Source organism: Lithobates pipiens, unplaced genomic scaffold (assembly GCF_037356315.1).
Source record: "Lithobates pipiens isolate NorthernLeopardFrog02 unplaced genomic scaffold, aLitPip1_a1.2 Scaffold_25, whole genome shotgun sequence".
Taxonomy (NCBI): Eukaryota; Metazoa; Chordata; class Amphibia; order Anura; family Ranidae; genus Lithobates; species Lithobates pipiens.
In genome coordinates this window covers 25,971,232-25,994,661 of record NW_027507787.1, presented here as the reverse complement: position 1 = coordinate 25,994,661, position 23,430 = coordinate 25,971,232, and the positions used below count along the sequence as shown (strand labels likewise).

Sequence of the window (23,430 nt, the reverse complement as noted above, 5' to 3'; positions counted from 1 at the left end):
ACTCCGCTCCCGCCCCAGTGTGAAAGCAGCCTTACTGGGCACTTAAACCCCCCTCCTGCCTAGACCAATTTTCAGCTTTCAGCACTGATGAAATTTGAATGACAATTGCTCGGTCATACAACAATGTACCCAAATTACATTTTTATATATATTTTTTCCCCACAATTAGAGCTTTCTTTTGGTGGTATTTAATCACAGCAGGGATTTTTATTTCTTGCTAAACAATAAAATAAGGGAAATTTTGCATAAAAAATTGTTTCATAGTTGAAAATTTTGCAAACAGGTTATTTTTCTCCTTCATTGATAAGCACTGGTGGATGGCACTGTCAGGAGGCACAGGTGGGCACAGAGGCTGGTGGCAGCTCGCCATGATTGGAACTGTTGTCCGTCTCACAGCCCCTGGTGACCAGCTTTATTTTTTATTTTTTTTTCTTCATCCTCACGCTGTCAGCACGAGGAGAAAAAAATAGCTGATTACCGACTCTGTTGACATCAAATGATCAGCTGATCACATGGTAAGGGGTCGGGATTGATGCCTTACTCGGATCTGTGATCCAGCGCGTCTCGTAGACTCGCTGATCAGAGTGCGCCCTACAGGGGGCGTGCATGCCATTCAGGGACAGGAGGACGTCAATAGATGTACTCCCGGCAATAGGGCGGATCTTTTTTTTACTAGTGATTTAAAGTGGCTGTATAGCTGCTCAAATTACTTTTTTCTAAAGTGTTTGTAGCTATTGTCTGTGCTCTCTAACGGGTGAATAGCTGCCTGGTGTTCTAATCCCACTCTATCCAAAAAAAAATTTTCCTTCAGTTTATATATAAAACTAAGGATTGAATTAAAGCAAGAGCATGGGAATCTAGCTAAATACACATGTGAACTGTTTTACCTGATCAGAAGATTTATAATTCAGATTATATAGCCTGGTCCGTGATCTTACTTTCTCCCCTTCAGATGAAGTATTGCAGCATGGTCAAGGGCTTACTTGGCCTGTGATTGGTTAGTTAAAGAACAGCATACTGATAAGGTGATTCAGACCTCACTTGAAGCAATTCCATTTAACAGTACTGTTCAGAGAGCATGCATTTGGAGATCTGCACAGTTAAACAACCATCCAATAGACTTGCACATCAGTTATAGTTCAGTTGGATATGCACAAGCCCCTTTGCAATCCTTGCCCTATCTTCTTGAAAAGGATCTTTTTACTAGCTGTAGTAATCTGAAAGATCACCGGTTGTTATGAATTCCTGGACTTTGTACATCATTATTGGTCTTTGCACTCTTTCAGATCAGCAATTTTGAGTCATTAAACACTTGAAACTATGTGCTTAAAGCAGAATTTTACCCAAAAGGCAAAGTTCCGCTTGTTTGCACTTCTCCTCACCTGCTCCCACTTTTGGCCAGATCGCCACAGCAATCTTACCCTGCTGTTAATCAAAAGCTGGGACACAGGAGTGGGGGCGGGGCTGCGTCCCGCTGTCGGTGTCAATAGATGCAACAGCGGGACTGGAGTGAGCCTGCATGGGGGTACCCGATAAATGGAATTGGCCGACGGGGGAACTCCAGAAGAGGATCAGGGCTGCTCTGTTTAAAACCATTGCACAGAGCATTTAAGTATAGGTATGTTTTTTTTTTTTTTTTTTTTTTTTGTTTTTTTATTTAAAAAAATAAAATAACATTTACGATAGCTTTAGGATGACGGCACTTGGACCCAACTCCCAATTTGAAGTATTGGCTTGGGCGAGGATATCACTGGATCTATGAACAGGAAAGGGTCCTTCTATTAGTCAGCAGCCACAGTATTTGTAGCTGCTGACTTTCTTTTTTTGGGGGGGGGGGGGGACCGGAGCTCCTCCTTTTAAATTCAATGTAAAAGGCTTGTGTTGGGTTGAACCTCTTTTTTTCCAGCAGGGATCCCCAATTCTAATTTTGAGGATGGTGGAAGCTTTCAACACTTATGTATCTAATGCGTGTGTGTGAAAATTAAACCTGTCTGGTACAGGCATGTGTGTTGAAGAGAATTTAACCCCCCATAAATTATAACTGACAGTCACGGTTACATCGTTCAATCTTGTACTCCTTAATTTAGGTCAGTTTTGTTATTCTGGAGGCTTAGACGGTAACACCAAGCATAATTGCTATTGAGACTGCTGTTCTGGTTACATTACCCAGGAGTCTAGGACGTAGTGTTGCTTCAAGCATTTTAAAGTGGATCTGAGCCTTTGTAATGTGAGGATCATCCAGAGGGCCGTCGCAAAGTGTTCAGTTCCCAGTAACTATTCGTTTGCCCTGACACAATTAGTGGTAGTACAGAAGCAGGGCATTTTGTACCTTCTTAAATTTATTTTCTTTTAAAATTTTACTTATTGCCGTATAATAACTGCATCTGAACAAAAGTTCATGTAGCCTATGCTACTGCACAAAACAAAGTAACATGTAAATGGCTACAGCTTGAATAACTGTACAGTCATTTTGTTCAAGTAAAAAAAAAAAAAAAAAAAATTAACAAAGCATATCCTTAGTGTGTACTTGCCTCAATCCAAAGCATTGAATGAAATTTTCTCTGCTGTCTAGTCCCTCTATCTGCATGACTTGCTGCTGAAATTTTTTCTCTAAGAGATGAATGGGATGTGAGAAAGGAGCTCCAGTGCATATTTTTGATTAACCCCAACTGTGCATGTTTCGCTGTGTGGAGGGGGATATGTATCTCCTCCACTCAGGTCTCAGATTACACTGGGCTCTCCTCTCTGAGCTATGCAGTGTGTCATGTCAGATTCCCACCCCCTTCCTTCTGGAGCTCAGATTTGCTGTGAAAAATGTGTTAAGAGGCTGTAGAGAAGAGAAAACTACATATAAACGGGTACAAGTATGTAGCAGAATTTGTTTCATTTGATTTAAAATAAGCATTTCATTTTTTATTGTAAAGCAGTTGTTTGGACAGCCTGTTGGCTACATCATTAAGGAACTAAATGTCCCACAATGTCTCTGTGTTGATTACTGGTTATACATAACTGCAGTCCATGTGTACATTTAATGCTGCTGGTTTCCTTGCCTTTATGTTGCTATTTTCCTTCCCTCATTCCCATATCTATCTGACCTACTACAGCTAGGCTTGCAATATCTACATCCAACTATACACCCAAGGCATGTTTAAATTAATGGAAATGCTTAAGATAATTTGTTTTCTGATACTTGTTCTTTTTAGTTGGCTACACATGCAGGATGTAGCTAACACGCAGTTGGACTTTGCAAGGTGTTTGCTTTTTAATCGTCTATTAAAGAGATACTCCTCCAGCCAAACCACCCCAAATTGGTTTAAAGAGTGTGTGTGTGTGTGTGTGTGTGTGTGTGTGTGTGTGTGTGTGTGTGTGTGTGTGTGTGTGTATATAAATTTTTATTTTGGTTTCCATGCCCGTGCAAAAAAATACTCCCCAAATTGAGTGAACCAATGAATGTTGGTCCAAAGATTTAGCCTAGGCGAGACTGGCCTAGAAGACACTCTGCCAACTCTAATGCTGCTACGAATCTGTAGTTATATTTTACTCCATTCAGACTTTTTAATACTGGTAGACAAGGCAATCCTTCTTGCCATAAGGCCGGGTTCACACCGCTGCGATGCGGGAACGCCGCGAATCCGCGGCGTTTTCCCGCATCGCACACCTCCCGCCGGCAGTTCACACTGCCCTATGCGGACGGCTGGGAATGTCAATGATATGTTAATGACACCCCCAGATCCGTCCGCACATCGCAGTGCGATCTGCCGACTCGCACAGGAATCGGATCGCATGGTGTGAACCCCCATGCGATCCGATTCTGTTGCGGACCAAAAAAAGGGTCCCGTGTGAGTTTGCTGCGGGTGCGATGCGAATTCAGCCATACTATCTGTATGGCTGTACTCGCATCGCTACGGAGATCGGATGTGATTTGCGGTGCGAATCACATCCGGATCTCCCCCTGCAGCAGTGTGAACCCAGCCTAAATGTCAAGCAACTGAAGGAGGCCTCATGCATATGGTATGGGGTTGAAACAAAAAAAGACCCTTTTTAATTGAAAGTCACAGAATTGTATTGCTGATATTCACTATACTGAATGTAGGCAGCTTTGACAGATGCATCCTAGGTATTCTTGCGGACACTGAATTGAGAAATGCGATGAAGGTGGTGTTTTTTTTTTTTTTTTTTTTTTTTTTTTTGTGTTAACTATATTCAAAAGTCAACAAGACCATTTTACTGAATGTGACAAACCTTTAATTTAAAAGCTGTACAAAAACAATTACCACATGGTACTCTTATAAACGTTGGCCAGAGTGTGCTGTGACAAACTTTGGTCAGACTGGGCAAGGTCCTCCTAAAACCTGTGAAGGGCAACCCCTGTACAAGCTTCCTTGTTAACTGGTTTGTAATATTTATATGTGCTTTATTGGTAAGATGCTCAGTAACAAAGGACACCAAACGTATTTCTTCTTTAATTTATTTTACCTCACTGCACAGCCAGGACATCTACTTTACCACTTCAGGGTTCACCTTTACATTTTTGTGGATTATCTCCCTGCTCAGTAGGCAGAAGTGATAATGCTGAGTTCATTATCCAATATGTACAAAAAAGACAGCGCTAAAACAGAACTTCCGCGCAATTGAGTACATAAAATCTCCAAAGAGCAATAAATACACCTTTCCCTATGTAAAACAGTCTATCTGTAAACCATAATAGTGCAAAAAAAGTCCACGTTGTCTAAAACAAAAAGCAATGTCAAAATCCACCACACTCCTAAGTATGAAACTATCCACTTCACAGTTTGAAATAAAGACGCTTTCCATATGACCGATTCCCCTCCACAGTAAAATATGGAAGACTCCCTCCTCAGTGCAGTTCATTGGTTAATTTCTCAGACACCCTCAATCAGTTTTCAGTTTAAATTTCTCACCTTCTCCTAATTGAAAAATATGGTCAAACCGCACGTTATGTTGTAATTGGTCGGTATTCCTTGAATTCCCAGAGAGTCAGATTCCAGTTGCTACTCTTTATACGCTATTATAAGAAAGGGAAGGATACAAGAGGGTTTTGGCACAATGTGTTTATTAAAAACCTATAATAAAACACATTCACATAGCAAAGTTTTGATTCCTGCTGCTGGAAACAAATTGCCCGAACTAGAGAAGAACTTTCCATTTCCTGTTCAGATCACATGAGTGGCGTCTAGGGAATGTGGTCACCTGGTGTAGTCTCCCCTCAACATGTTTTGCCATTTTGACATCCGTGTACTAATGTGATAGGCAGACTGGAGGCAAATGGGTGACAGGAAGCTGCAAAACTTACCAGGGAGATAAGTGTAATGGGTGTGACTTGAAAGATTTAATATTGCAGAGTTGTCATCAGCTATAACACTTCAGCTTCCGTATTTGTCCCTTGATGACAACATAGTGTTACTAAGGCACATATTCCTCATGTAATGAAAAAAATACCGGCGCTCAAATCTGTTTATCTGGTGTGCTGCAGTCAAATGAATCCCTTCTTAGAAGTGAGAAAAAATGTGTAACAAATTATAGATTGCGCCACCTACCCAATCAAAAATAAAGTGTTTTTTTTTTTTTTTTTTTTTTTTATATGTACTGTGCTCCAAAATTATTTCTCAATATATATCACATGCAGACCTTAAAAGTACCACCTGCTAATTGTGCTAATTCAGTGCTCCAATACCAACTTTAACACAAGCAAATACTTATGCACATGAAAAATGATTAAATACATATGTGAAAAAAACAGGTGCTACCCAAAACACCAAAGATATTCCCCTACCTCAAGTCCATATATCCTCTCTATTATCTACTCTAGTTATATCTTACACATTATACATAAAAATTGGGATAACTTTAGTGTTTTGTTTTTATTCATTAAAGTGTCCCTTTTCCCCAAAAATTGTGTTTTAAAACACTGCTGCACAAATACCGTGTGATATAGCAATCGACATTTTATTCTCTAGATCCTCTGCTAAAAATATATATAATATGTTTGTGGTTTCTAAGTAATTTTCTAGCAAAAAATAGGGATTTTAACTTGTAAACACTAAATGTCAGAAATGGGCTTAGTCATGAAAGGGTTAATCCGTGATTCCTCCACCAGCTAGCCAAACCGCTCACCTCAGTCACTGGACCCCTGAACTGACAGATGGGGCAAACAGGTATTCACCACTAAAAGTGGTCATAAATGGAGGCTTGAGTAGGCAGATGAATGGAATACAATGTCCCACTGCTTTAAACAACCGCACGTTGTCACTCTTTCCAACCACAGTACCATGAAAAGCAATAAGAAATATATAATGCACACCTTGTGGCTAAAATCACTTTTATTTTATTTTTCTCTTCTTTCTAAAATGCAGGTACTCAGCACTATAACCCCAGGGCTGGGATGAATGGTATGTAGTCTTACAAAACAGACATAGGTGGATAAAGTGGCTGCAGTGAGGTCCCAGGCTCCTTCCGCACGCGTATCAGCGATGAGTTTTGTAAGACTACATACCATTCATCCCAGCACTGGGGTTATAGTGCTATCTGAGTACCTGTTTTTTACTACAAACCAAACTTTTCAAAATCCATTTGTCATTGGGACAGAAAGTGAGGTGAAATATTCTGAAGAGGTGTACAGACAGCAAAACAAGTGTTACAGGGGTGATAACACAATGCTATTTTTAATTTTTATTTTGGTTAGAGCTAAAAAAAGTACCTGTTCCATCTTACAAACGGATTCAACTTAAGAACAAACCTACAGAACTTATCTTGTTTGTAATCTGTGAATGTACAATAATGTTGTCAAAAGTCTTTTAGCATATCATCGTTCCCATGGAAGCCATCTGCGGGGTGTTTTTTTTTATTTTTTTTTGTATAGGTATATCTTTTTAGAGGGGGCTGGCAAGGGAGTTATTGCAGTCTTTGCTACACTGCATGTAATTATTTTCTTGTGTCGGATGAATAGTGTGAAGCTGTTAATAGCCATTTTCCCACTTTGTTGTGAGGTATTGTGCAGAATGTGTTGGGTTTATATTGACAGCATAGAGAGCTGAGTTTCTTAAATGTGAATAAAAAAATCTATCTAAATTTATATTTTAGTAGTGCGAGTTAGAGAAAGAAATTGGTTTGTTTTTGCTGTATGTAATGATATGGGGGGGCATGTCTTTACTCTGGGGACACAAGGACACTATATTGGAGCTCGTGGGTCAGGAGGACACAGAGTAGTAAATATAATTCTTTAAAGTAAACCTGGAAAGAAATAAGATGCTTGACATTGCATAGAGCACACATATACCTAAGTGGTCAGCAAACCATTATCTCCCTAGGTGGGTAGCACCCAAACTCGCACTCTATATTCTTCTAGTTGGAGCTCTATCATGCCCCTCACATCCTCTCTCAGGATTTGTATACGAAGTGCTTAAAAAGTAGATCCACTTTTATTCAGAAAAAATTCTCCTCTTGGAAATCTATGTACATTGCAGGAATTTAGCAAACCTTGCAGATTCCTACATCCCCCCCCCAATTCTTTTATTTTTTTTTATTTTTTTGTTGTTGTTCTGATATAGCGGTTTGTCTGTGTCCATGTGCTAATTGAATCTGTATGGGAGTGCTTTTAAAATGATTTAATTTGATGCTGTACTTGCAGGGTTCTAATGAAGAAAGTGACAGGGTCTGCATCCCTTTACATGTGATTTTCTCTTTAGGAGTATCTTTCCAAAAATTTATTTTTTCAGGGGATGCCTAATATCTGACAATATCTATCAGTAAACCAATCACACAAGCAAAAAATAATTTTTAATATAATTTTTTTTTTTTTTTTTTTGGTGGGTGTTCTGTATAACAGCTGTGTAAAGAACGCCTACAGGTTGTCATTGCATTTTACAGAAAATTACAGAGCTGTTTTTAATGGCATTCAATGTTAGTATTGTGTGTGTGTAAATATAATCTCTCTCTCTCTCTCTCTCTCTCTCTACCTACCTTTTGAATGTCTTTGCTGCTAACCTGTTGTTTTTTTCAAACTTAATATTTTTCTGAATGCTTGGATTAAGTCTCCTTCTTCTTTTTATTTTAAGGAGTTGACAGACTTGCAGCGTGATCCTCCAGCCCAATGCTCAGCAGGACCAGTAGGAGATGATAGTAGGTTTACCTAATATTATGTTTGTTTTGTTTCATATTTTGTTTGTCTGTTTCAGAACATACTTATGATATGTGCTTTATTTCTCCGCAGTGTTTCACTGGCAGGCCACAATAATGGGACCTGTAAGTATGGGGTTTTATGTATATAATTCTTTAGTCCTGAGGACAGAACGCAATCATTTTAATGTAGGAACATAAGGAAAGAAATTGGAGCTTGTAGAAAGTTGGAAAATGACAGCCTGTGTCTTGGATGTTATGGACAATTTCTCTATCTCTTCTTTTTCAGAAGTCCCATTGTGCATGGCCACCTTTAGCCTGAGTTATAGTCTCTAGGAGCTGATATGCTGTGAAAATAGATTAGTAGAGAATGTAGACGTTGCTCTTTGTTTTTGGAGTATTTGGAAGGAATGATCTCACCCTTCCTACATTTTTAAAAAAAACTTCCATCTCTCTACATTCTTGTTTACTTCTTACTGGGGAACTTGCTTCTTCCTGCTCTAAAGAGCTGTCAGATTTGCCCCCCCCCCCCCCCCCCTCTTGGATTTCCTCCCCTCTCACTTTACTAGATTTTGATTAAATCTTAGCCCAAAAGTTTAAGATCCATATATTTAGCTAAAGTGACATTAAGGCGGCATTCATACCTGAGCGTTTTCAGCAAGTACAACGCCCAAGCAAAATCCCATTAATTTCAATGGCACCTATTCCCATCTGAGCATTTTGTTACCTGAAGCAAAAGGCCTGAAAAACGCCCTAAGCTCAGAAAAGAACATGAGCTTTTATTGGGGCAGATTACAGGTGTTATTTTTCCTTCCTTTTACATTGGTGACCTGAACAAAATGCGGTAAAAACAAGCAAATTTGAAACGCTTGGGTGTGAATGCAGCCTAAAGGTTTGTTTTCTTGTTTTTGTTTTTAAATAGCAAACATGTCATACTTGTCTGCTCTGTCCAGTGATTTTACACAGAAAAGCCCGATCCTCCTTCTCCCAAAACGCCCTGCCCATTGAAATGAATGGGCAGCGTTGAGGCACTTCGGCAACGCCCCAACATGGTGCTTTTAACCCTTTGGACGCTAGCGGGGGGTAAAAGGGCCCTGCTAGCAGCCGAAAAGCGCTGCTAAAACTAGCGACACTTTGACGCCCGCTCCTTTCAGCGTGAATGTAGATTTGCAACCACTTAAAGACTAACCCTACTTTCATGGGGGGAAAAAATGGCAAATTATAAATCCAAAACTTGTTTATAGGCACTCGCAGGCCTTGCAGAGGAAGAAGAAGATTGTCAGACAAAGATTTGTCTCACACTATTAAAATACTGCTGTTTTTTTAATCTTCCTCTGCAAGAACCGTGAGTGCCTCTAAACAAGTTTTGGATTTATATGGATCTCTTTGGGTGACCTGGGCATTTTCAACATAGTGTTGTTGCTACCCTTGGAACTGTTTATTTTTACATACATATGCATACACACGTGTGACTCAAGCCATATTGTAATTGAATGTTATTAACCGGTTCCCGACCAGTGCATGCCGATGTACGTCGGCAGAATGGCACCGGCAGGCATATTGGCGTACAGGTACATCCAATCTCTAATGCTGGCGGCGTGCTGGTTGGGTTCCCCATGAGTCCAGTCGCGGGTCCCGTGGACTCGATCGTCGCGGGCATACCCGCGATTGTTTCACGGGGCGGCTGAACGAGGAAATGCCCTTGTAAACAGCATTTCCTCGTTCTGCCTAGCAACTAGTGATGCTGATCTCTGCTCCATGTGATTGGAGCAGAGATCAGTGTTCAGTAAAAGAAAGCCCAGCCCCCAACACTTAGTAACACACCCCTAGGAACACTTAACCCCTACACTGCCACCCACTGGTTAACCCTTTCACTGCCAGTGTCATTTACACATGAATCACTGCATTTATATAGCAGTGATTGCTGTATAAATGACAATGGTCCCAAAAATGTCCGTGTCCGCCATAAAGTCGCAGTCACAATAAAAATCGCTGATCGCTACCATTACTAGTAAAGAAATTTTGATAAAAATGCTATAAAACTATCCCCTATTTTGTAAACGCTATAACTTTTGCGCAAACCAATCAATAATCGCTTATTGCGTGTGTTTTTTTTTTTTTTTTTTTCGAAAAATATGTAGAATACTACGTATCGTCCTAAACTGAGGGAAAAAAATGTATTTCTTTATATATTTTTGGGGGATATTTATTATAACAAAAGGTTAAAAAGTAATGCTTTTTTTTTTTTTCAAAATTGTCACTCTATTTTTGTTTATAGTGCTAAAAATAAAAACCGCAGGGGTGATCAAATGCCACCAAAAGAAAGCTCTATTTGTGGGGAAAAAAGGACGTCAATTTTGTTTGGGAGCCACGTCGCACGACCGCACAATTGTCAGTTAAAGCGACGCAGTGCCGAATCGCAAAAAGTGGTCTGGTCTTTGACCAGCAAATTGGTCTGGGGCTGAAGTGGTTAAAAATGACCTTTTTCAATTTGCAACGCTGTCATTTTCTGTACAATTCAATGTGTGGAAACCTGGGGGCTTTCTGTACACAGTTGGTGTACAGAACAACCCCAGAAATTTTATTGTGTGTGTATATATGTATGTGTGTGTATATATATATATATGTGTGTATATGTGTATATGTATGTGTATATATATATATATATATATATATATATATATATATATATATATATATATATATATATATATATATATATATATATATATATATATATATATATATAATTTTTTTTATTTTTATTTTTTTTCCCTGAATTCAGCATCAAGTCAGATTTTAGGCATCCTCTGCAACAAAAAAAATAGTTTTGGTGAGATGCTCCTAAAGCAGTCGTTCTCAACTCCTGTCCTCAGGACCCACTAACAGAAGTTGAGAACTACTGTCCTAAAGGGTTAATCACTGATAAAGCTATGCAGGCGCTGCAACTGCAGTCTGTCTTTTTAAGTACGATATATTTATACTTTTTCTCAAGCACGCCAATACCAATTACCGATTATCTATTTTCAGTGTCATGCATTTTATTTATATTTTTATTTTTTTTGGGGCTTGTTCACACCATGCATGTAAACTATGCATGTGTGGGTGTGATCCTGCGTGATTTCAATCCAGTTCATTTGCGATTTCTTATTGCATACACTACAGTTCGCTGTGAAATCACTCTGGACTAGGATTTGAAATTGCATTGCAAACCAACCAGCACATAAGTGAACAGAGTCTGAAGGTATCTGTTTTAGTTTGGGAGTATTGGTGCAAATGCTTAATAACGATGCTGGTATCTGTGCAACGCTACTCTTTAAGAATGGAAAAAGTCAAACATTTTCTTCAGAGCAGAGAAGATGGGAATTGAAATCAATGCAAAGTACAGAAGTAATGAACCAGATAGAGAAATTTTAAATTCTCCAAAGCTGTTGCCAACATCCCATAATAGTTTTTTTTTTTTTTTTTTTTTTGTAAGGACTCTCAAAAAGAGAGACACAAGTACCCAGTACAGTGGGACTTTATAGGCGACAACATTCTTATTTATTTAAAATGTCATTTATTGAAGACATATTAAATATATAGAAAATATATTCCATACAGGAAAATTCCTTTTATATGCAGTCCATTTATAAAAATGATTCACAAATGAATACAAACAATCCTCCACCAGCCTGACATGTTTCAGGATATAATCCCTTCTTCAGAGGCATATTTGGGAGATTATAAATATATTCTGGCAAAAGAAATAGAAATGATCTTGAGGACATTTTTGGACAAAGAAATTATGTTGTCATGAGCAAATAAGAATTTTGTTCGCCTGTAAAGTCCCACTGTACTGGGGGGGGGGGTACTTGTGTCACTTTTTGAGAGTTCTTACATGAAATCAATGCAATGTTCGTTGTTCACTAACTGCTTATTAATTGTACCCTTTAATCTTCCAAATGTGTATGTTACAGCTTAATACCTAGTGATCCTGCTAGTTACACTGTATTCTTGTTCTAAACTGACCATGCCAACCACAGGAGCAGATCCAAGCTGTTAGAAGTTACAGAATGCTGTAGCTGCACACGGCGTACCTGTAAAAACTGACTCTTCAGCCTGACACATTCAGTGCACACTAACCTTGCACCCATCATTCTGGCTGAGGCAAACAACCTTGGCAACTTTACAATCATTATTGATATCTGCTTTTACCAGCAGTTGCTCTCAAAGGAAATGGCAATGATTGATAACGGTGGGGGGGGGGGGGGTGATGGGGCTCGTGGCTACAAAATTGTCCTATATCATACACTAACTAGGAATGTGCTTTACCACTGTGATTTAACACACAGCCCGCCCACGTAAGACATGCCGCCTGTTAGGAGTAAGACTAACCTAAAAAATAAGACTGCAGTCACATGACCATCAAATCAAACTTAAAGGGTAAATTTTAAATTTTAAAGCGTAATTTTAAATTTAGTCTTAAAATACGATTTGCTGTAGAACAGTGTGGTTGTATTGTAGCAGCTCCACAGATACTTAAGCCGTGCACATCTTCATTAGTGAACATACAGTCTCCTCTGCCTGCTCATTATTATCTTGTCTTCAGCAACAGAACATCAGGACAAAGACCAAACATTAATGCTAAAAGGAATAAAGATGACAGCCTATTAATTTTCAATGGGCTGCTAAAGCACTCCAGCATGACCAAAGCCTCTCCTGACCCCTTTTTCTAACGCAACATGTGAAAAGCTGTCACCTTACATGGTGGTTTGCTGCAAGGCATGTGCATTGCCATGGTGCATCAGGGTGCCATTCAGTATGAATGACACCACAGTGCACAAATGCATGCATGGTATGACACTGCAGAGTATTAATACCAGCTTTAGTATCATCACTGTCCTGTTGTGATCTCTGGGAAAAACTACAAGGAACCTGCAATTTGTGAATCACAAATGGCTACACACAACAGGGATTAAAGCAGTTTTTAGTGAAGGTTAGAACCTCTATTTTATTTATTGGTGTTCTATTGTTGCAATTCCTCTTTATCTCCTATAGGCTCCTCTGGGAATTGAACAGATTGTTTTGTTAATATGCTGAGAAATTAAGGTTAAATTCCATTGCAGATATAACATGAGTTTCATTTCCAGACTCCCAGTAAAGCGGTGTTTTTTTTTGTTTTGTTTTTTCTGCAGCCTGACAGTCCATATCAAGGTGGAGTCTTCTTTCTCACAATCCAGTTTCCAACAGATTATCCATTCAAACCTCCAAAGGTAAGAAGTTCTGTGGGCACCAATGTGTTTTGTCATGTTAAAGTCGAACAACAGAGATTAAGATTTGGTCTTTGTAATGATGCAAAGATGACATTCCCAGAGAATGGATAGGCACCAAAAGTGTCAGGGATTTCTTTGCAGGGCCATGGAAGGAATCTATGGCAGTGTTTCTCTTCTCCAGTCCTCAAGGCGCCCCAACAGGTCATGTTTTCAGCCTTCCCATTATTTTGCACAGGTGATTTGATCAGTTTCACTTCCTTAGTAATTACCACAGCTGTTTCATCTGAGGGAAATCCTGAAAACATGACCTGTTGGGGCGGCTTGAGGACTGGAGAAGAGAAACACTGATCTATGGTATATGCCTCATGGTACACATCTGTACCACTGGGGGATGTGTTGGAAGACCTTTCTAAGTAACATAAAAGCAAGCGTTTCACCCTTGTAACTCTCTATGCACATAGGTAATGCATGTAATGCAAACCTTGGCTGCACTGCTTGCATACATCAGACTGTTTGTCTGGCATAACACTTTCTGCTCTGCTGCATCAAATTAAAGGCTAGCTTCACTGTTAAGTGATTATTTAGATCAGGGAACAAAATATTACAGCGCACACATGCAAAAAAGACATTTACCTCCTGCAAGGATATTTAAAATGCCTAGACATTTTGAAAAAACTTGGGGATTTGGTCACACCATATTGCTATGTGGTGCTTAAGTCCGGTTAGTGGGTCCTATGCTATCCCTAGAATGGGAGATCCTGCTTCTCTGAACCATGGGAGCAATACACTGCTCTGTATGGGAGAACTAAAGGTCGCCACTTATTAAACGGGTGGGCACAGAGGCATATGGTGTGACCAAATCCCCATATTTTTTGATAATGTTTTTTGAAAAGGTCTAAGTGTTTTAAATATCCTTGCAGAAGGTAAATGTATTTTTTGCATGTGTGCGCTGTAATATTGTGTTCTGTTGTATGGTCTTATGGCTGCTCCATCTTTAATGCATCTTTTAGGGTGTGCCCCTCCCCCCTCTTGTTTTATTTAGATCAGGGGTTGCCAAACAGCAGCCCGTGGGCCAAATATTGCCCTTTGCCTTTATCTGGCCCTCGAGGCACTACTCCTCCCACTGGCACCTGCAATGTAATTTTTTTTTCTTTACTCCAGTTGATGCCAGGCCATTTTATACTCCCGCTGTCCACAGTCTGACTAAAGTTTGAAGAACAGTAAAATGGCCCTTTTTTGTTTCACAAGTTTGGAGACCCCCAATTTAGTCTGGCTTTAGTCACCCTTTGGCTTCGAAAATCACTTGGCAACTAAAGCAGGTAGACCACTTAGCCATAGTCGTTCTCGGTTCTGTTTGTGTCGTCCTTGTTTGGGTTTTTGCTGGATTGTCCATTTCGAATTCAGCATGGAAGTGAACCCTCTTGATATGGCCACAAGAGGTCTGTTAGCCGGGACACTCGGACATGGTAAACTTACCACTAGAGTGCCAGAAATATAATAATGTATAAAAACCCTGTTAGGTGGCGTAACGTAACGTCAGCCACAGCCTGAAACGTTGGGTATAACCTTTTTTGTGTGAGAGAACTTGACAAGTTTTTTTTATTTTATTTTTATTGCTTTGTGTGTGTGTGTGTGTGTGTGTGTGTGTGTGTGTGTATATAATATAATTTTTAATATAATTTTTTTTTTTTCTTGTAGGTTGCGTTTACAACAAAAATATACCATCCAAACATAAACAGCAACGGAAGTATTTGTCTTGACATTCTGCGATCACAATGGTCCCCAGCTTTGACTGTTTCAAAAGGTAGATTATCATCAAAATGGTGTACATTCATATGTTTTTCAATTTTGTTCCTCCAAGGTAAACTTTTCTTGAATACAAATTTTCAGAACTGTCTCTTCCTCCACTTTATAATTCACTGACTATAAGCAGCATGTGTAGATGAGCTTTCCAGTGACTGCACACTCAAGAACTGCCCCAGACCTTGTGTTTCCAGAAACAAGCCAATATTAAGGACTAAGGGATACAAGTACAACTTTTAACTAAACTTGGGGAGAAATGGTGTAGCTTTTATGGAGACCAATGTTTCAATCCTAATGCTGCACAGTCCCTGTTGTAAAATACAATAACATTTTTAGTTTTCACCTTGCATTTTTTTTTTTTTCTTCTGATTTTATCTGGTGGGGCAACAGATCATATTAAAGTGGAGTTCCACTTTAAGTCAGCCGCTACGCATTCTGTAGCTGCTGACTTAATATTTAAAACCCTACTACGCATCACGATGCGCTTTCTGAATGACCCGGTGGCAGGGGGAGGAGGTGAGGGCGAGTACCTGTCAAACCTATTGCTGCTAAAATTCATATAGCGTTCTTGAAATATATGCAACATACCTCACCAATGTCAACACCATTTATAAAAAAAATCCATATACCTTTTGCCATCTACTCATAACTATTTCTCTGTCATCCATCTGTAGAGAGCAATGAATGGAACCATCGGGACCGCATGTCAGTTTGTATGGCTGACTCGATCGGACCATTCATTGCTCTCCATTGAGCGGTCCGTCCATGTGAAAGGGGCCTTAGTAAATCTGATGTACAGAGGATAAAATGCTTTTAATCAGTCAAAAGATAAACTGTCAGGAGTCAATAAGAGAAGAGAAAAGGTTTAATCTATGCAAGCACACATAAAATAATTGACTTTATAGAAGGCATAATATATATTGTTACTTGCATACGTGGCTCTTATTGTTGTAGACAGATTGCCGACCAAGAGATGATGTATGCTATAAAGTTCTCCCAGTACTGTAAGGCCTTGTTTACACTTTATGTAGGAAAAATGCACAGATTTGTTTATATAATGTGTTAGGCTTGTTCACGCCATTTGTGGAGACATAACTTGGGTCTCTGCAAGGACATGAAGAAAAAAATTGTTTTTGCAAAGCCCTGTTAACACCACAATTTTGGTTGTCAAGTGAGTTATTTTTTTTCTGTGCAGAAAATGGCATGTGTTGCATATTTCTGTGCAAAAAAAAAATACATGTCATACCATTATTGTGATGTGAACTTTGCACATGGCATACAATTGTTTTCTTTTGTGCCTTTGCAGGGACAGAAAAACATATCTACACATGCAGTGAACGAGGCCTAAGTCAGCCTAATTTGTTTCCTGGATGATAGTGTTAAATGACTGTGTGCCAGGTGCTGGTTTCCTGGGTGCTAAAGGTTTCTGCATTCACAAGCACTGGATATCATTTGTGTATACTTATTGATTTATTTATTTGCAGTTTTGTTGTCCATATGCTCCTTACTCTGTGATCCAAACCCAGATGATCCTTTAGTACCAGACATTGCACAGACCTACAAGACAGACAAGGATAAGTATGTTTTTGTTTTTCTTATCCTTCTAAAAATTGGGAAAATCACAAATGTCTACTCGTCATAAATGTATGCTTTTTGCAAAATGTAACTTTACGGGGTTATGAAAAAAAGGGGGATAAATGTATCAATACACCATGTGGTGTGGTGGATACACAAATGGTAAATGAGCGTGCCACGTCCTGAATTAAAGTCAAAAGATGGAAGGGAGGGCTATGGACTTTTTAGGCACAATTACAAAAACTGTTATTTAAAAAGATATCATTTTATTTATAAACCTCTTAAAAATTCAGAAGCAATCATAGGGTCATCAACAGAAGATGCTACCACTATTAATACCAAATTTATATAAAAAATATTATTCCAAAATGGTTTGTTAGAATATATATCGCAATAGAAAATGTAATCCAGCCAATTGAAGAAAATGTCTTACTCCTACTATTTATATTATGGCTACGGTATTAATAGCGGTAATATTTTCTATTGATGAACCTATGATTGCTTATGAATTTTTAAGATGTTTATAAATGTATTGTTTTTGTAAATAAAATTATATTTTTAAATAACAGTTTTTGTAATTGTGCCTAAAATCCATAGCCCTCCCTTCTTTCTTTTTAACTTTACAGGGTTTGTAATTTCTTAGCTCTATGCGTTATGAAATTCATCCAGGTCCTGATGTCATGGCATTTGCTTCATTACTTTGGGGTTGGTTCCATGGAACAGGGTGCAATCAAGTTCAGGCAAATGATTAGAAATTGAAGATGCAGGATTATACAGTTTTGTCTGCAGTTTACAGTGAATTACAATGGTGGTCAGTAATATCCATCATCCACGTGTTGGCTTTCAGCATTTAGCTAGATTAATGAAAGTTAATTTTCTTGCTTAAAGAGACACTGTAATTTCTTCCATTCAGGGCACAGTAATGGTATCTTTTTAAAAAGCCCACCTGACCCAGTAATAATTGCAATACCAGCTTTTCATCACCACTTCTTCCTCTGTTGTAAATGCAGTGCTTTAGAGAGGGTGGTAATGTCACTTCAATGTGTGACCGTGCTTGCACCCAGCGATTGGCTGGTAGACCTGAGCACTGTCACATTGGAGGTGGTTACATGCTCCTCAGACATGGAAGCATTGAATAGTTTAGTGGCTGGGGAAGCAAACACTGGAGTGGAAGCAGTAGTTAAGTGTCTGTAGGTTTGCAATTTTTCACAACTCCAGTCCTCAAGTACCCCCAACAGGTTGTTTTATTGCATTCTATTATATTGCACAGATGATTTGATCGGTTTCCATGCCTTGGTAATTGCCACAGCCGTTTCATCTGAGAGAAATCCTGAAAACGTGACCTGTTGGGGGTACTTGAGGACTGGAGTTGAAACATCTGGGTTAATGGACCTATCCACACAGACATTATTTTTACACATACTGTTCAGCTTCCAGATCTGGTCACAGTCTCACTTTCCTTTTTAATGGGCAAAGCGAATATGTCACATTATTTCCACCCAAATTGAGTGTTCTGACTTCACATGTTGCACGCCGGCTCAGGTCATTGAGACAGGCCTGAAAATGTAGGCAGCCAGGCAACCAGAGTCTTCAGTAATGTGTGGGGGCTGGGAAGGAGATGCAGGCTGAGCTCTCTGCCTCCTATGTACACAGTCGGTAATGGAGGTTCGCTGAGATCTGAATGTACAGAAATGAGAGGAGCTGGAGGGAAGGGGGTGGGGGAGCCCAACTTGCATCTCCTCCCTCCTGGCTTTCTCCACCTCATTGCTGCTGTCACTACTTTAGGGGACATCATTTGTGCTGGGGGGGGGGGGGGGGGGGGGCGGACTTACAACCTACAGACCACTCAATGCTCCTTCTCCGAGTACCCTTTTGGGGTTTGAGACCAGCTGCAGTGTGGTAATGGGTGCAAAAATGTGCTGCCTTTTGCAGAGGCACGTGGGTGCAGCTAATAATTGACACCCCAATGCATCTAGCAAATGCATGCAAGTTTGCACCTGCTAAAATGCATGGTACTTGTAGTGCCATGTGTTTTGGTGCGGCGATATTTTAAAATCATGCTGGCACCCTTCCGCGTGTTGCACTCGCATAGAGCAGCTCATTTACAAAATGTGGTTTGTGGGAATGTGCAAAAAACGTGTAGTATGCTAAGATGCACCACTGATGTGAACGAGCCCCCAGACCAGTGTGTCCAGATTGCCCGCCATTCTAAAGTGGGCCTTGACTGAAAAAAGTTTGAAAAACACTGGTGTAGACCAATGTAATTTTAATTTATATAATCCAGAGCTTCTTTGAGCTGTTACCAGGGACAGCCATGCTAAATTTGACTTTCATAATAGTTATATTACTGGTGAAATCTGATCGCAGTTGATGGGTACTACGCAGTCCTACTCTTTATAATGCTTTTGTTAATGCTATATGTGATATTGTCATTGTTTAACCACTTGCCGACCGCCGCACGACGATATACGTCGACAGAATGGCACGGGCAGGCATATGGGCGTATATATATACGTCCCTGCCTTCCCTCGGTATTCGTTCGGGAGCGATCCGGGATGAGGGGGCGGCCATTCATTCATGGCCACCCCCTCGCGATCGCTCCCGACGAATGGAAATGCTCCGTGACATCACTTCCTCTCCTGTAATGTAAACACAGGCAGAGGAAGTGATGTAATCTCTCCTCCGTGTCGGTATTTTTCGTTCCGGCACCGAGGAGAGAGGATCGGTGAGTTGCACCAACACGACACTACACAGTAGAACATGCCAGGCACACTCACACCCCCCTGCCCCCCACAGTCACAGTGACACCAATTGCATTTTTTTTTTGCATTGGCGTCATTTGTGACTGTAATAACTGTTAGGGCAGTTAGGGTTAGCCCCCTTTAGTTCTAATGTACCCCCCTAACCCCCCCAATAAAGGTTTTACCCCGTGATCACCCCCCGTCGCCAGTGTCACTAAGGCTGGGTTCACATTGCAGCGGTTTATGAGAACGGATGTGATTCGCACCGCACTGCAGTGCAAATCACATCCGATCTCTGTGCGATTCGAGTTCAGCCATACAGATAGTATGGCTGAATTCGCGCCGCACCCGCCGCAAATTCGCACGGGACCCTTTTTTTTGGTCCGCAGCAGAATCGGATCGCATGGGTGTTCACACCATGCGATCTGAGTTTGCAGATCGCACTGCGATATGCGCACTGATCTGGGGGTGTCATTAACATTTCACTGACACTCCCAGCAGTTCGCATAGGGCAGTGTGAACTGCCGCCGGGAGGCATGCGATGCGGGAACCCGCCGCGGATTCGTAGCGTTCCCGCATCGCTCCAGTGTGAACCCAGCCTAATAAGCGATCGTTTTTCTGATCGCTGTATTAGTGTCACAGGTGACGCTAGTTGGTTAGGCAGGTAGGTATTTAGGTTCGCCGCAGCTTTTTATAGCGCCAGGGACCCCCATATACTACCGCATAAAGCCCCCTGATTGCCCCCTAGTTAACCCTTTCACCAGTGATCACCATATAACTGTTACAGGTGACGCTGGTTGATTAGTTATTTTTTTATAGTTTCACGGCACCCGCCATTTATTACCTAGTCTCACTAGTGTACCCCTAAATTTAGGGGTGTCTACTTTCCAAAATGGGGTCATTGGGGGGGGGGGGGGGATGGGTTTGTGCCATCTTGGCATTTTATGGCCTTCAAAACTGTAACGCCCTTAGAAAGCCTGAAGGCGGTGCTTGGTTTTCGGGGCCCCGTACGCGGCTAGGCTCCCAAAAAGTCCCACATATGTGGTATCCCCGTACTCAGGAGAAGCAGCAGAATTTATTTTGGGGTGTCATTTCACATATGCCCATGGCATGCGTGAGCAATATATCATTTAGTGACAACTTTGTGAAAAAAAAAAAGTTTGTAATTTCCCCGCAACTTGTGGCCAAATATAAAATATTCCATGGACTCAACATGCCTCTCAGCAAATAGCTTGGGGTGTCTACTTTCTAAAATGGGGTCATTTGTGGGGGTTTTGTGCCATCTTGGCATTTTATGGCCTTCAAAACTGTAATAGGTAGTGAGAAGTGAAATCAAAAATTTACGCCCTTAGAAAGCCTGAAGGCGGTGCTTGGTTTTTGGGGCCCTGTATGCGGCTAGGCTCACAAAAAGTCCCACATATGTGGTATCCCCGTACTCAGGAGAAGCAGCAGAATTTATTTTGGGGTGTCATTTCACATATGCCCATAGCATGTGTGAGCAATATATCATTTAGTGACAACTTTGTGTAAAAAAAAAAAAAAAAATTTTTTTTTGTCATTATTCAATCGCTTGAGGCAAAAAAATAAAATATTCAATGGGCTCAACATGCCTCTTATCAATTTCCTTAGGGGGTCTACTTTCCAAAATGGGGTCATTTGGGGGGGTTTTGTACTGCCCTGCCATTTTAGCACCTCAAGAAATGAGATAGGCAGTCGTAAACTAAAAGCTGCGTAAATTCCAGAAAACGTACCTTAGTTTGTAGATGTGACAACTTTTGCGCAAACCAATAAATATACAGTTATTGACTCTTTTTTTTTTACCAAAGACATGTGGCTGAATACATTTTGGCCTAAATGTATGACTAAAATTGAGTTTATTGGATTTTTCTAATAACAAAAAATAGAAAATATCATTTTTCAAAATTTGCGGTCTTTTTACGTTTATATCGCAAAAAATAAAAATCGCAGAGTCAAATACCTTTTTAAAAGAGAGCTCTATTTGTGGGAAAAAAAGGACGCAAATTTTGTTTGGGTACAACATTGCATGACCGCGCAATTACCAGTTAAAGCAGCGCAGTGCCAAATTGTAAAAAGACCTCTGGTCATTGACCAGCAAAATGGTCCGGTCTGAAAGTGGTTAATGTATGTGTTTGTATCCTGCAAGTTTTATTAAATATCATGATCTTTACTTGAAACTTTTTTTTTTTTTTTTTTTTTTACAGGTACAACAGAATAGCCAGAGAATGGACTCAGAAATATGCAATGTAAACTTGTGAAACTATAATTTCGTATAATCCAGTGTACTGTAAATTCTAGGTTTGTTTTTGTTTTTTTCAAGATTATGAGAAACCGGGCACAGCTTTCTGTTCAGAGACCATTAAACCCCCTATATGCTTTGATTTTTAGACCTTTAAATACTTCTCCAAGATAAAATTCCAAAAGAGCCAAGATGAAGATAAAATTAAGTTTGTGTACATCAAGACATTTGATGCTGTTCTTAAGACACTGCATGTTACAGCAACATTTGTAATACAAAATTAAAAGGACTTAGACTGGCTAATTATTATCTTTTTAACTTGACCAATACTGCATATATGTAAGTTTACTTTTTTGTAAATCTGTGTTCAGATTTTGGTCTGTTAGCTCACTATTTAATTTTTGTTTTTTTTACTGTATAGACTTTATTTAACTTTGTAAGTAAACTCATTGTTAGATTTTTTTTTTTTTTTCCCTCTTCTCTTGTATGCTTAGTATTGTCAAGGTAAAACTGCAAGAGCACCAAACTTTAATTTAAACGGAACGTGAATAAAGAGGTTTTCCGTTTCAACTGGAAACTTCCTTTCTACTTGGGACCCATCTGTGTAGTAGTAGGGAAGGATTCCAGGCCTCTTTATGCAGCCTCAAAACTTTAGTGGGACCTATAATGGCAGATGTCACCTGCTGGTAAAATCTGGTATTGCAGCACAGCTTAAATAAAGTGGCACTGTGAGCAGCATTGTATCTGGTTGGACTTGTGATTGAGAAGCCCTGCGAATAGCCGAGGGTGGAGGTATTGTCTGTTCATCCTAAATTGGCTATGCTAGCATTATGTCTTACTGTATATAGGGGGTCCAAGCAGATGATGAATTTCCAAGTAAACTGCAAAGTCCCCTTCAAATAAACTTAAATCATCTTTGCACTGTAATTCTTGCTAATAGTGGAGAATATAATTTTTTTTTTATTTTTTGCATACTTGACCAGTTCATTGCAATGTGAAAGAATTGCACTGCTAAGGAAATTCTCTGCAATTTTTTTTTTTTTTTAAAGTTTTGAGTTTCATATGGGCAATATGTATAAAACAAATCACAAATCTTTTACAAATCTTACTGTCGCTTTTTTCCATAAAAATAAAAGACGCATTTTATACAATCTCTTCAAGGAGTGCACTTTGGGTCATTTGTGTGTGTTTTTTGTTTCCCTTTGAATATTTTACTATAGATAACTTGAGGAATGGGGGGGGGGGGGGGTTCCTTGCACTCAGTTGGACATGGGGAGGGGGGGGGAGGAGGTGTCCTGGTGCTCAGTGGGAGAGATGAGGGGACAAGGGAGCACTGGTGCTTGCTCAGTCGGGGAAGATGGGGTGGGGGGTACTAATGCTTAGTGGACAGAACCCAGGCTCTGAGGGGCTAAAGAGGAGCCAATGTACCAATAAAATGAGTACAGTCAGTCTTCCTATCTGGGTAGGGAGTGACACACCGCAGTGCCACTAGTTGTCTCCCCTCTCCTCGGCTCTGGATCACAAGCGCCAGATTCCCAAAGAGCTAATCTCCATGGGCAGCATGGTTCGTTTAGAGGTTGACTCCCTCCTGGATACTACTGGATCCCTTCTTTAAGCCTGATTCAGACTCACTCCCTTGGGGTTCCGGCTGGCTCTCTTCAAG

General features: G+C 40.1%; 1 protein-coding gene across 1 annotated transcript in view; it reads left to right on the top strand.

Annotated features, from left to right (window-relative positions):
• The window catches only part of UBE2D1 (ubiquitin conjugating enzyme E2 D1), a 45,179-nt gene extending 22,257 nt beyond the window's left edge, over positions 1-22,922 (top strand). The window contains exons 2-7 of the mRNA XM_077454163.1: positions 8,076-8,139; positions 8,231-8,262; positions 13,314-13,391; positions 15,090-15,195; positions 16,679-16,772; positions 21,733-22,922. Coding sequence (XP_077310289.1) covers positions 8,076-8,139; positions 8,231-8,262; positions 13,314-13,391; positions 15,090-15,195; positions 16,679-16,772; positions 21,733-21,778 — 420 coding nt within the window. The 3' untranslated portion in view covers positions 21,779-22,922. The remainder of the gene's footprint in view (positions 1-8,075; positions 8,140-8,230; positions 8,263-13,313; positions 13,392-15,089; positions 15,196-16,678; positions 16,773-21,732) is intronic.
• The last annotated feature ends 508 nt before the right edge of the window (positions 22,923-23,430 follow it).